Genomic DNA, 15,331 nt, shown 5'->3' with positions numbered 1-15,331 from the left:
GTGGGCACTTGTCCAAATTACTTCAAAAAAGCTTTGTGCTAATACGGCTAGCCAAATTTAATTGAGGCTCTTGACCTGATCTGTAAAATAACACAATTGTTCAAATTCTGGGTAATGGAGATGCATCATGTCTCTGTTATTTCCACTATTCAGCCTTGGAAGAACTTCCCAAGTGTAACTTCAAAGGTTTGTTTGTTGTCAAAAATTATGTAGTGGAATAATGTTTTATGGCGAGATAGAAGTGCATTTGTATGCACAGACATAATTTGCCACTCATTAAGTCTATATGCAAATTCCATTATACCATATTGTGGTTGGGAAGCACTGAGCCAAGAGCTGATGTGTGGTACAGACTTTATTTGCTGCTGAAGTGTCCAAGAATTGTGCTCTGCGTGGAGATATTGTTGAATAAAGTGGAGGTAATTGTGCTCTTATCACTAAGTACCCAATCATTAACATCCGAGGGTAATGAAAGTTATTGTCGATTGGCTGATTAAGTGGATTAATAATATTTAATGAAAAAAGTGGTTTCAAATGCTGAGTATCCCTCAGTTTCAACAGTGTTTTTAGCACAAGAGCTTGCATCATCACCATTTTCTGAAGGATGATTTTAAATAGTAGCTTTGCCTAACAAATTCTTGTCTAATAAATAAGTATTTAAAGAAAAGTAGATCAGTTATAGTTATTCAAGTCATTGAATAAATTGGATAATTTATTTTAAATCTGGAAATCAATATGTCAATGGTGTCCTCTGTACAACTTGCTTTATCAGTTTGAACATATTAAGGAAATGGTTTTCTATGCTATATCTCCTGTGTTCTAATGGCTTGGGTTATACGATCTTTCTTTAAATCTGGGTAACAACCTGCAATCATCAGCTTCATGTATATTGTGAATATTTTCTCAGACGAGCTGTGTAGCAAAGGCAGAGAGATAGTTGAGCACATGAATTTGAAATTCTCTGGTGTGCTAGAGTGGAGTTTGGATTTGTTCGATGCCAGCTCAGTGAAAGGTGAGGCAGATTGCAGCAGACAATCAACATAGCATTTGTTGAGTACCACTGAAAATGGGTAAATACACCAGACAAGATTTTGTTTTTGATTTGGTTGAGTTTTAATTTGCTGCATATTGCCTTTTTAATTTAGAAATCATTATTTAGATTTTTTCTAAGATTTTGTAAGGAAGAGCAAGCCACAGGTGAATGACATGCCCAATCTTAATCTGTAAGACTGCGCCACAACATGCCATGCTTAAGAGTGAGCTGTTTCCTTGGTTCTTGCTGTTCGATCCCTGTTCATATATTTACTGTTGATTCTTATTTACTCCATCGGAGAGGAGGTACAGAAGCCTGAAGACCCACACTCAATGATTCAGAAACGGCTTCTTCTCCTCTGTCAGATTCTGAAATATCCATGCACACTTTGTGCACTATTTGTTCATTTGTGTAATTTACAGTAAATTTTTACTTTGTAGCAACAACACACTGCAAAAACGTCAAATTTCAATTCATTTAAATTGCTGAAGATAGTGGCACATCCAGTTGCGGCAGCCACTTCAACTTCAACTAATGTTGCAATTGTTCGTCCTTTACATCTTTCTTATGATCACAAGACACTGCTGGGTATTAAGAACAAGAAGTATTGCAAGTCTACCTCACTAGCGAGTTGTTGGATAGCAGTTGAACTCTGTAGCATGGGCTTGTTGCGTTCTGTGTTGTTGTCTGCTACAGCCACCCAAGGGAAATGCCGTTGGAAGCGCATGCACAAGGAAACAAAAGCGTGCTGGTATTCATGCAAGACTTAAGGTGACACCCTTCAGGCCAGCTCTTCTGGCAATTCTGCTTTCAAACATTTGATTGCTAGAAAATAAACTAAATTACCTGCGTTTGAGACTGAAACAACTTGAGGTGAAAACAACCGTGCAGTCGTTCTGACAGAAACGTGGCTTCAGGATTCCACCCCTTTATCTCCGCTCGAGACAAGCTGTTAACCAACATCTTTTATAAACCTATTGGTTCTCATGGCTATCTTCTCTCTCCTCCTCTCCCCCCCACTCCACCCCACCTTCTAACCATGTCCTGTAAAAATGCTAGTGTTTTTTCAGTTTCTTCATCTATGTTGTATCAGTTCCCAGGATGAGGCTTGCCTTTCCAGGACATGTTCTCCTTCAGAGAATGAGGCTTCCTCCACCATTGATGCCGTCCTCAAGCTGTCTTCCCTGAGTCCTTACAGGATAGAGTTCCTCTTGTCCTCACCGATCACCACATGACCCTCTGCAGCCAACACATTCTCCGCAACTTCTGCCAATTCCAAAGGGATTCTACCACCAAACACATCTTTACCTTCCTCCTCTCCCACTCTCTGCTTTCAGTAGGTATTGCTCCCACCATAATTCGCTTGTCCATTCGTTGCTCTCCATTAATCTCCCTTCTAGCACTATGTCTGTAAGTGGCCAAGGTGCTACACCCGTCCATTCACCATCTGTCCCATTGAAAATGGTGGGACAGCTTTGCCAAGCACCTCCACTCCATTCCCCGAAAGCCGACCTTCCTGCCGGCCAACCATTTTAATTCCTATTCCCATTCCTATTCTGACTTGTCAATCCATGGCAGCCTCTCTTGTAACGATGAGGCTACCTTCAGGATGGAGAAGCATCACCTCATATTTCATCTGGGTGACCTCAACACGATGGCATGATCATCAATTTCTCCTTGCAGTTTAAAAAAAAAATTGCCCTCACCTACCCTTTTCTATTCCCTACTGTGGCCTCTTACCTCCTCTCACCTCCCCATAATCTCCCCCAGTGGCCGCCCTCCTTCCCTTCCATCCATGGTCCACTCTCCTATCAGATCCCTTCTTCTCCAGTCCTTTACCTATCCCCTTCTCCCCACCTTTATATTCTGGCTTCTGCCCCTATCCAGTCCTGAAGAAGGGTCTCTGCCTGAAACATTGACTGTTTATTCCGCTCCATAGATGCTCCCTGAGCTGCTGAGTTCCTCCAGCATTTTGTGTGTGCTGCTTTGGATTTCTAGCACCTGCAGAATTTCTTGTGTTCGTGAATGTCTTTTGCATTCAGTTTGAATCACAGACCAAGTGCAGCCAACAATAAACCAATTCCAATAAGAGGTTGGATGAGCTGCTTTCTCTTCAAGCAGCAGTGGTCTGGATGAGTACTGTCATGCCCTGGCTTGTGTGACAAATTTATCTGATCTTAGTTGATGTTAACTGATGCAGCTACACAGACATTTAACAAGCCCGTAGGTACATGGGTGATAGAAAAGGAAGAAAGTGTTAGATTGATCTTAGAGGGTTAAAAGGTCAGCATAACATTGTGGGCCAAAGGGCTTGTAATGTGCTGTCATCTTCTATGTTTCTATTTTTGCTGGTGATCAAATTGTGGGTCCATGCTTTGTACTGATCTCCCAAGAGAGGTTCTTAAATGTCATAGGGTAATGGATAACAAGACTATTAATTTCCCTTGATTTCTGTCAGTTTTCTCACATTTTCTTTCACTTTCCCCCCTTTCTTTTGCTCTCACACTCCTTTGCCCTCTAAGTTTAAGTGCAAGGATCCAGGATTTTAAATATTAATAACATAAAGCTAAATACTGCAATTATAAAGTAGAATTTCTCTGCACAAAAGTCAAAAAGCTTGTGTGAATTGGCACACAGTGTGAAGGTAGAAGAACAAAGGGTATTATCATTTTCTCTGGACAGTGCCACAGGAAATTCAACTTGCACATAATGTTGCTAATAATATCTCACACGTTTGATTTTCTGGAATGGCCTTTCTCCGGTATGTTGATCCATACCATTACTTTGCTGTCATAATTTTCTGTAAGAAATTTACTCCCTTGGTGTCAAGCCTAATTTTAAAAAATCATCTTCTGCTCAAGTAGTTATAATTTGTAAGTAGGCTCATCTTACCAAAGAATTTCGATCTTCTGATGAGACACTCTACTTGTCTGGATTTGACAAAATTAGATGAAGTGTGACTATCCATATAATTAATACATTAGAAATGTAACAGGTTAACGAGAGGCTTTTAATGTGCTGTATTTGTTTTCATTCCAGACGTGCAGTGGTGATTGTCGACTTAAAAGTTGTTAGAACGGCTGATCAAGTGAATGGAAAGATTGGTAATCCAGTGCCAATCAATGAAGGCAAGTGATGCCTAATCGCATTTTTCTTTATGGTTCAGTTTGTATTTCAGTGTGAGCGCTTGAAAACAAGCTGTTGTCGTGGTTTTTAGAGATATAGCACTAAGCAGACCCCACAAGCCTACAGAGCTGTGCCACCAAGCAAAGTATTGATTAAACCTAGCCTAATCACAGGACAGTTTACAATGACCAAATAACCTGCTAATTGGTACGTCTTTGGACCATGGCAGGAAACCCAAGCGCACACAGGAAGAAGATACAAACTTTCCAATGGCAGATTTCAGAATAGAACTCTGAACACTGCCCCAAGCTGTAATAGCATCACACGGAACTGCTACACATCCGTGGCGCATTCTGTTTTTATGTGCTGTATCCACAATTTCAGAATTATTGTTACATGATCTAATTGTAATCTAAGCCTGTGGAAAAATGTTGTGTGCTTTTGATTCCTGATTGATTTTTGATCCAAAGCATTCACTGTTTGGTTTGCACAGGTCAGACACAGCAGTCAGCTGCTGTTGCCAACTTAACGACAATCAAACAACCTGTGCAAAATGACACTCCATCCGATGCTGCTTCAGGTAAGAGGCTGTTGTGTCTTGATCCTTGCAAATGCATCTTTTGGGTGCAGTACAACTTTAAAGTGTGCTCTTCTCCTTTGATTTTAATGATGCAAATGCTGGAGCTTCTTTTGAAAACCACGCTAGTGAAGATTTTGCATCTTTACCCTAATTAATAGGAATTCCATATTTTTCAAAAAAAATTTGAAAAGTGAAGGAATAAAAGCAAATGAACAACTCTTGGGGGGGCGGGGAGAGAGGGAGAGAAAATGAGTGCTGTGTTGGTGCCGGAAGCATGGTGATACTTGTGCGCTGTCCAACACAATCCTTGCTGATTTGATTTGATGCAAATGATACATTTCACTATATTACCTGACAAATAAAGCTAATCTGATTAGATTCACAAGTGCACCCTTCAGAGTAGTGGAGTGCAATAGTTCCTGTAATAAGGAAAAAGTTAATACACAAAATGTTTGTAGTTCACAGTATTCCAGCAAAAATTGAGAACAAGCTGCCAAGTAAATCTGGTGGCATGCGAGGACCACCAAACAGCATTGGAGCATCACAGACAAAAGTAGTGCCCATCGCCTGCCTGAACCCCTACCAGTCTAAGTGAGTAAATTTAGCTTGTTGAATGATTGAGTTTGTGCCATGTTTCTGCTTATAGGTATACTTGTATATTTGGTAAACTACTTGGTTTGATCTTCATTTAGATGCTTTATTGTATAAGCGTTTCTCTAAGCTATCCAATGATCGTTGATATCTGCCCTCTCTTAAATGCAAATAAATTAATGCAGATGCACAGTTTAATCCTCATTTGTGTTTCCCTACGTTAAACTTCTAATCTATTTATGTAATTCTCAGCATTGTTCTACTTTGAATTATTTAAGCTTTTAATACAATTTGTAATGAATGCTGTATTATCAAACGTGAAATGCTGTAATAGGAAAACTGCATTCATCATCAGAGACCTTTCCCACCCAGGTCATGCCTTTTTCTTGCTGCTGTCATGAGGTAGAAAGCACAAGTGCCTCAAGGCTCACGCCACCAAGTTCAAGAACAGTTATTACCCCTCAGCAATCAGGCTCTTGAACTAAAGTAGATAACTACACTCACTTGCCTATCCATTGAGATGTTCCTACAGCCAATAATCACCCTTTAAGGACTCCCATCTTGTTTCATGTTCTCATTATTTATTGCTATTTATTTGTATTTCCATTTGCACAGTTTGTCTTCTGCACTCTGGTTGATCTTTCATTGATCATGTTATAGTTACTATAGTACAGATTTGCCTAGTATGCCCACAGGAAAATGAATTTCAGGGATGTGTATGTCATAAATAACAAAATTTGCTTTGAACTTTGAAGCATGTATTGTAATAGTTGCAAAATCTATATCATAAGTGAAAACATAAGATGCAAGAAGAGGCTGATGGCCTCATCAAGCTTAATCTTTCACAGAACCAGATATCATTTGCTCTTTCATGGATTGTATGAAGCTTATTCTCACAAGGGATATAAAGAATAGGTTAAAAAAATTAGAAAAATCAATGTGTCTGGCTAATGACCAAATCCCCAAGCATATTCTTACAGAACTGTCGGAAATAAATATGGCATTGTATCATTTGCAGATGACATTTTCATGATCGCAGCAGTACAGCAATATATGGCATATTTGATCACCTTTGTCTGTACTTGGCCCTGTAACCTTAACTGTCGTTAGCAAATATTTATCCACTTAATCAAATTTGGCATTTGGTTTTTGCTAGAGGGTAATTTTTGTGTAATTTATCTTCTAGTGCCCTCTAATTATGTTATTTCCATTTCTATGTTTTATAGCGCTGGAGTGTTGCTCTTGATATTTGGCCACACCTGAATTATGCAGATAAGTTATGCTGGTTTCTGTTGACCTGAATAGGCAGACTTTACCCCAAAGAGCATTTCAACATCAGTTTCATCATCACTGTTGTTTTGTGGCAGCAGTAGAATGCGCTATGTTTTTAAAAAAAAAAAATTAAATAAATAAAATGTTAAATAAAACAGGTAATGCAAAATTAGTGAGGTAATTCATGGACCCTAAAGGGTTGGAATGGAGTTAAACATCCTAGCAGCAGACACGGCTTTGCTCAAGACAGGCCTTTTAATGCTGCTGGGGAAAAGGTGATGAAGACGTACATATCCTTTGTTATATAATGTGGAACATGACACAATGCAACTGTCATTTATAAAGTGGGATAGACAGCACCAAGGGAAAACTGCTAATTTAAATTTAACATCCATATCACCCAATAATGTAATTGCAGCTACATCATCTTTGCCGTCAATCTGAAGGCCTTTTTCAAACCTCCCCACCGACAGTACTCAGCATTTCCCCAGTGATGAAATGTATTTGTCATTCTCTGTTTCTTGATTCATAAATTCTTGTTACTTTCCTGAGCCACCTCTCATACATTGGTGTAATTTTTGAAGAGAATGTGCCTTACAATTGAACCATTCATGTGGTGTCACTGATTATATTTTGATGGTCTCCTATATTGAACTTCTATTCGTGGTTTTTAAGTATGAGAATTCCACATTTCCACAGCACTTTATTGCTAAATACCTGAGTTGTAACTTTGAGCTTGGAGAGGGTCAGTAACTTTTTAAGTTCCTTGGCATTATCATTTCGAAGAATCTGTTCTGGGAATGGCACATAAGTGCCATTACAAAGAAGGCACAGTAGTGCCTCCACTTAGAAGATTACACAGAATCAGTGCATCATCTTAAACTTTTAACAAACTTTATTAGATGCGCAGTGGAGAGAATACTGACTGGTTTAGCCTGGAATGGAAACATTAAAAAGCAGCATCCATCGTCCTGGACACCCCCCCCCCCCCCCCCCCCCGCTGCCCGCAGCATCCAGGCCATGTCCTCTTCTCGCTTCTGCCATCAGGAAGGAGGTACAGGATCCTTGGGTCCCACACCACCATGTTCAGAGACAGTTATTACTTTTCATCAGGCTCCTGAACCGGTGTGGATAACTTCATTCTTCAGAACACTGAACTGTTTGCACAATCCATGGACTCATTTTCAAGGACACAACAACTCATTATTCTCAGTATTTTTTGCACAGTTCGTCTTTTGTACACCTGTTGATTGCGCTGTAGGTGTGGTCTTTCATTGATTCTATAATGGTTCTTGGATTGATTGAGTATGCCCACAAGAAAATGAATCTCTGGGTTGTCTATAGTGACATATATGTACTTTGATAATAAATTTTGAACTTTGCAAAATACCTGAACTCTTAACTTTTGGGCTTGGGTTCCTTTGGAGCTGTGGAGTTGTATGGCACAAAAACAAAGATATTAGCCAACAACATTACACCAACCTTTTTACTGTTGACAGTACTCCCACTTGCCCACGTTTCCTTTTTGTTCTCGACTCCTGGTAGAGATAGTATTCCTTTGCATCTGCCTTTTATCATCAAATTATTTCGAAGACCCCAAATATACTCATTGTTGAAGCTAAAGGAAAACACCAAATTAATTGGTCCTCTTAGTTTAATATATTGATATTTTTTGATAAATGCAAATGAAGACTTCTGTTACCTTCTGAATTGTATAATTAAGCTGGTTTGCAATTCATCTAGCTGATTCCAAGGTAAATCTGAGTCTTGTAGAGATTATCTAATACCCTTTGCAATTCCACATCTATGGTTATCTGATGATTTAGTTGCGAGGAAAAAGTTTCAGTAATTTTAAGCTCTGAATTAAAGATTTTGTACCTAATCCTAATAGGTAAATTACAGCAGCACTGCACTGAAAGCATTGTTTTAATTGTTTAAGATGCCCACATATCTCTGGGAATGTGTCCTTTTGGAAAGATGTGTGGTTACCTATTAATATTAAAAAGGTGACTATGCATCTGCATTTACTCCTTCTGTGGATGACTCTATTCTTTCATAGTCATATTTGTGTTTCATTAATATCTCTGCTGTTTTATGTAACAGTATTCTCCAGAAGTTTATTCCTCATTATTTAAATCTGTCCTTTCCTCACTTCTAATCTGAAACTTTTCCATTTGTATTTTTTTAAAGATCTTTTCAAACTTGTTTTTTAAAAAAAAAATTCTTTACATACCAAAAATTCGAAGTACATTTGTTGCCAAGGTACATTCACAGTATACAACACTGAGATTTGTCTTCCTGCAGGCAGCCATGAAATAAAGAAACACCGTGGTACTGTTCAAAGAAAAAAAATCAAACGCCCACTGTGCAAATAATAAAAAAAATCTTGCAGGCAGCCAAAGTGAGAGAATAACGTGTGGAGTATTAAACATCAAATCACAAAATCCTTGAAATGGTTTAGAAGAGTTCAATTTAGTTCAGTTCAGTTTAGCACTGTCATTCATGGACTGCAGGCCATAGACCCAAAGCACTCTGATCAAATCACACAAAATGGCAAAAAAGAAAGGGTAACCAGGAACACAAACTGCGGAGTCATCCAGGGATAAGTCCACAGACACAAGCCATGCTGATCAAGCCTTACAGCGTGAAGGCGACTCCTGCGCCTTCCAGCAGCAGAAGGGGAGAGGGAGACTAGTCAAACACAGATGGCGCGGAATGTCAGCTTGCCTTCTATTGTCCTCATCAATTTCAATCTTGCTCGACGCTTTAATCAGTGAGGAGTAGTGGAGCTGATCATAGGTTCGCACTCCACCTTTAGGCTGCAGACTCTGCTCTCAAACATTACCGAATTCCCCCAGAGACAGTGAAGGCACCAGATCGCTCAGATGGCCCAAGAATACATAATCAAAATGTAAATTAGACTCCAATCGCATGCAGTGTTGTAGTATTTTTAAAAAAGAATATCATTTGCAATTGGCTAGCACAGTGCTTTACAGTAAAATAGCTGCAAGTTTGATACCTGCTGCTGTCTGTAAGCAGTTTGTGCGTTCTCCCCGTGACAACCTGGGTTTCTTCCAAGGGCTCTGATTTCCTCCCACATTCCAAAGAGGTAAAGGTTAGGTGTTAGTGTGCTGTGTTGCTGTGGAAGGCTGGCCACACTTGTGGGCGGTCCAGCACAATCTTGGCTGATCTGACTGAATTGAATGATCTTTGTTGTTATTATACATAGGTACAATGAAACTCTGTTTGGCTTCCTCTCAGGCAATCAAAGTGGTAGATAAAAACAAGACAGTGATAGAAAAACAGTATTAAATGGATATAAAATAGTATTAAATAGATATGATTTAATATGACTTTGACTCTATTTCTTTTGCTCCACCATTGGTGTCAACTCTAGCTGTTTAGACACCATACAATGGATTAATGCTTGGATCCAAAACAATGCATTTCACTATATGTTTAAACATGATGAAGCTAATGTTTCTTTTTTTTAATCTTTATCCAGGAATAACTGTTTAACACTTCATTGTGTACTTTTTGAAATTCAGGCCAAGTAATAACGTGGGCAAATTAAGAACTAATTTGCACTTAAAAACAGTAATGAGATAATGTCATATTATATTTCTGTTAAGCAATAAATATTGGCCAGAGCACCAGGGAGAATCCATTCAAAGCTGTTATTCTGGGAATTGTTACTTCTTTGTGAAAATAAGTGGGTCATCCAAAAGACTCCCATCTCCAATTAAGCATATTGGTACAATGCAGGTTATTATGCTTATTCTGCAAAGGGACTTGGACTCACAGCTCCCAGTCTCTGATGCAGAAGTGCTGCTACTGAGCCAAAAGACCATCAAATAATGACCTGTTTCTTAGCTGGGTCTCAAATTTTAAATAATGCTGATTCATGGTTTTGAGTTTTTCCTTTTGCTGAGCTCACAATATTAAATTCTCTTTTATCCATTTGTGACATTAACTTCTATTTCTGTAGCTCCTAAAGAAAAAATACATACTTCACAAATGCATGACCAGACAAAAACAAAATGACAAAACAACAAGGAGCTATTAATACAGGTGACCAAATAGTTGGTTGAGGAGGCAAATTTTAAAAACCAGCTGAGGTGGCAGGGGGAGAAGGAGCCTGTATGGTGTCTAAGCAGCTAGAGTTGACACCAATGGTGGAGCAAAGGAAATAGAGTCAAAGTCATATTAAATAATATCTATTTAATACTATTTTATATCTATTTAATACTGTTTTTCTATCACTGTCTTGTTTTTATCTGCCACTTTGATTGCCTGAGAGGAAGCCAAACAGAGTTTCATTGTACCTATGTATAATAACAATAAAGATCATTCAATTCAGGTAGAGAACGTGGAGGAAAATACAAGATTGGAGAAGTGGGGTGTTATATTAATAGTTCTGTTGGAAGTGGCAAGTAAGCGTAATGGGCTAGAAACATTGGCACAAAATTAGTGAACATTGCCTAATGTAAATTTTAAAGATTACTAAGAAAGCTAGGACTGTTATACTTTGTCTCCTCAGCATCAATTACCATTTATACACCACAGAATGGGCCACATCCATACTAACCCTTGTGCCTCTTTTCTAAACGCATTTTCTCCCTATTAAGTCTATACCTTGCCTTTTCAAGTGCCAAGATTGTCTTCACTTCTGGCAGCATGTTCTGTATATCAGCATCTCTGTGGGAAATCTTTCCTCCTCCCTTAAACCTATAACCTCTCTGTTATACATCCCCGTGCCTTTGCAATTCTACAGACCACTTTTTCAAAGCTACTAAAAATGTTGCATTGGTTACTTTGCCATGTACAGTACTTTGGCACATGTATATAGCTAGGGACTTTTGCATAATACTGTATTTGTTAAAGTGGAGTGGGGAGCGCGTTTGTAAATTTAACCGGAACAAAGGATTTGGGGGATGGTGAGGTGGAGCGCTGCAGGATGGATGTGGGACAGGTGGCAGAGAGGCAGTGTCAAGGGTGGTTGGTGCGGTTGCTGATGCATCCAGCCTTGAGACACCAGGCAAAGTCATTTGATTCTCAACAAATGGTTGAGGAACAGCTTCTTCCCCTCTGCCATCCGATTCCCAAATGTTCATTGAACCCATGAACACGACCTCACCTTTTCGATATATCGTTTCTGCTTGATTTTTAATCTCCAATATACATATACTGCAATTTATTTATTTATTTCTATATTATGTATTGCATTGAACTGCTGCTAAGTCAACAAATTTCACAGCACCTGCTGGTGATAATAAACCTGATTCTGGTCATTACAGAATGTCACTCTGGTGCTTCCCTCTCCCAACCATGATTCTGCTCTTCCTGCCCCCTTCCCACTCTTCAGTCCACAGTAGAGACTCCTATCAGAATCGGGTTGGCCAACTCGCATGTCATGTAATTAGTTTTTTAAATGGCAGCAGTAGAATGCAATTCATAAAATTACTACAGTATTGTGCAAAAGTCTTGGGCACCCTAGCTCTGTCTCTTGCACAGAACTGCATGTATTTCATTGCAGCTATTCTTGGAGTGGTGCATAATGATGCAAAGAAATGTGAAAAAATATATAGGAAGAGATTAAAATATGGATGAACCACACACCAAAGGGAAATTGTGCTAGTCTTTTTCTTTTGGTCACAGACTCTGTGGCAGCTTTATTAGGTACAGAAGTGGAACCCAGTGTGGTCTTCTGTTGTAGCCCATCCACTTCAAAGTTTGGCACATTGTGCGTTCCGAGATTATTTTTTGAATAGCACTGTTGTAAAGCATGATTATTAAAGTTACTGTTGCTTTCCTGTCAGCTTGAACAGATCTGGCCATTCTCCTTTGACCTTTCTCGTTAGAAAGGTGTTTTTGCCCACAGAACAACTGCTCACTGGATGCTTTGTTACTTTTTGCAGCTTTATTACTTACTGCCGTTATGCTGCTGGCATTTAGGGCAGCAATGAAGGTCCTCCATGTCTGGTAGTGGTAAAGGAACCTCTGAACATGTCCGTAGTTACCTCCTCAGTTTTCACTACTGTCAGTCATGCAAGTCCTGGGGTGGAGACTCAGGAATACCGTCACACTCAAATGTAGAAGGATTCTTCATTGCTGTTCCCGTAACAATTTTGTTTTGCCAGTCAGTGTTAGTTGGCCCTGAGCTGGAACCTGGAGGACCAGTGGACTCTACCCTTTGACCTATTTGGCATGTGTGACCCTACCAAGAGCAAAGAATAAAGCCCTGACTCCAGTCGACATGGCTCTCTGGGTCATTGAGGCACACAAGCCTCCAAACCATGACAAGGCTGTGGTCCTCTTGGAGAGCTTTTCATACCTTTCTCTGTAAACGCTAGAGACTGTTGTGCATGAAAATCCCAGGAGAACAGCAGTTTCTGAGATACTCAAATCACCCCATCTGGCACCGTCAATCATTCCACGGTCAAAGTCACTTGGATTACGTTTCTTCCCCATTCTGATGTTTGGTCTGAACAGCAACTGATCCTCTTGACCATGTCTGCATACTTTTATGCATTGAGTTGCTGGCATATGATTGGCTGATTTGGATATTTGCATTCACGAGCAGATGTACTTAATAAAGTGGCCACTAGATGTATATTGAAAATTATGCAGGTCTGAGGCACTTGGGGTATCTTAATAAGAAGGTATTTTGTAAAATTCAAGATAAAATTGTGTTTATGGGGTGATATATCTTTCATTTGCCTATACATTAGGTAAAATCTTCCGTCATTGCTGGAAAGTATTGTTATAAAATCATTTCCTTCAGGAAAAGCTAAGCTTCTGGTAAGGATCAGAGCTAAAAGTGAAGGACACCTCCCACCCAGCCATGAATTAGCAGAGGATTTTTATTTGTTGCCTCATTGGTGCAGTGTCTGGTCGAGAGGCTTGTTGCTGTGCTGTGCTAGGGCAGCATTGTAGCATCACAGTTAATGCAATGCTTTACAGCAGCTAGTTGTAACACTGGGTTTGATTCCTGTCACTGTAAGGAGTTTGCGCTTTTGCCCCATGACCATGTTGATTTCCTCTAGGTGCTCTGGTTTTCTCCCAGTTTGACAAGCATGCAGGTTTGTGAAGCTGGGGGAAGCGTACGTAAACAATCACAAAGGTACGGAGCTGTGGCCATGCTATGTTGGCATTGGAAGTATAGTGACACGTGCAGGCTGCCCAGCACAAGCCTTGCTAAGTTGATTTAACGCAAAAATAATGCATTTCACGATCTTTCAATGTATATATTACCAATAAAGCTCATCTTTGTAATAAATCTTTGTTCTATTCATTTTCAGGATTGGCATGCAGGCAAAACTAGCTTTATTTTAGTTCATTCATGTATATGATATACTACAGAATCTTGAATTTGATATTTTTATCACTAATATTATTCTAATTAATGCTAGCATAACCTTATGATTTTTACGCATATGTATAATGGAATTTTAATGCAGATCCTAGCCCTTACTGTACTGTCATAGAATGACCTTGAACGGCATTGTCCCCATAAAATGGTAGCACACAGCTTCAGAGCATCTTTCAGTACATTGTCCTGGACTTTGCTACAAATGGCATGCTCTAATCGGATGTCAGCAACATCAAAGTTGGTGCTTTCCAAAAATATACTTAAGTGGGACAAAGTGTGACTTTCATTCAATGACTCATATTGTAGAACACTTACAATATATACACATTCACTAATGTGAAGAGGGATCTAGTGCTTTCTCAGCGTAAGGAAGCTCAAATCACAGCTTATGCTGATCAGGAATGACCTGGGATGGCTGACGTTCACAGCATTCCCTGTGAATGTGGAGCAGCATATATTGGCCAGGCAGGATGCATGTTGGAAACTCTCATCGAGGTTACCCAGGGAAATGGGCGATAGCAGAAAATTGCATTTGTAACAGCCACAAGTTTTGCCTTTGGCACAAAACTATTGTGCCGCACAAATGGCTTTTGGAACTACCTGGTGAAGGAAACCATTGAAATAAAACTAGAGGAAAAGAATTTTGACAAAGACAAAGATCTCACTCTGAGAACTGGAATTCAATTATAAGCAGGTTAGGACAGTGGAAACCTGATTGGGTGAGGACTAACCAATCAGGAGGGATGGGTGACGGGGTAAAAATACCATTGGACTAGATATGCCTAGGCGTCACTCCTGATGAAGATGGCAGGGCTTGTTATTGAAACATTGGTTAAAATCAATACCTGTTTCCAACTGGAAGCTTGAGAAGAGTTTATTCATTCACTAATGTATCTTTTGCCAAAATTTTCATTTTTGGGCAAACAGGAATGTTTGGGCAGCGCAGATGTCCAAGGTAGGCTGTTGCCTTGCTAGTTTGTCCATTCTCCCTCTGCTCATGTGGATTTCCTCTGATGGCGCGTTTCTTCCTCATGTCTCAAAAAAGTGTGAATTAAGTTAATTTGCTACTGCATTATCCTTGGTACTTGAGCTTTAGAAATTAGGAGGAAGTGAATGTAGTGAGAGTTGATGGAAATATGAGATTAGTATAAATGGGTGCCGTAGGTTGAAGATAAACACGAGAATCTGCAGATGCTGGAAATCCAGAATAAAACACACATGAAGGAACTCAACAGGTCAGGCAGCATCTGCAGAAAGGAATAAGCAATTGACTTTTAAGATTGAGACCCTTCAACACTGGAAAGGAATATTGAAGAAGCCCCAATAAAATTATTGGGGGGGGGGGGTTAGGAGTACA

General features: G+C 39.6%; 1 protein-coding gene across 1 annotated transcript in view; it reads left to right on the top strand.

The window, feature by feature from the left end:
* Positions 1-15,331, top strand: part of rpa1 (replication protein A1) — a 91,449-nt gene that overhangs the window by 34,849 nt on the left and 41,269 nt on the right. The window contains exons 5-7 of the mRNA XM_073053184.1: positions 4,073-4,161; positions 4,653-4,739; positions 5,198-5,330. Of these exons, the coding sequence (XP_072909285.1) occupies positions 4,073-4,161; positions 4,653-4,739; positions 5,198-5,330 (309 nt within the window). The remainder of the gene's footprint in view (positions 1-4,072; positions 4,162-4,652; positions 4,740-5,197; positions 5,331-15,331) is intronic.

Source organism: Hemitrygon akajei, chromosome 8 (assembly GCF_048418815.1).
Source record: "Hemitrygon akajei chromosome 8, sHemAka1.3, whole genome shotgun sequence".
NCBI lineage: Eukaryota > Metazoa > Chordata > Chondrichthyes > Myliobatiformes > Dasyatidae > Hemitrygon > Hemitrygon akajei.
Note: the sequence above shows the minus strand (reverse complement) of the source record. Positions and strands in the feature narration are given on the sequence as shown.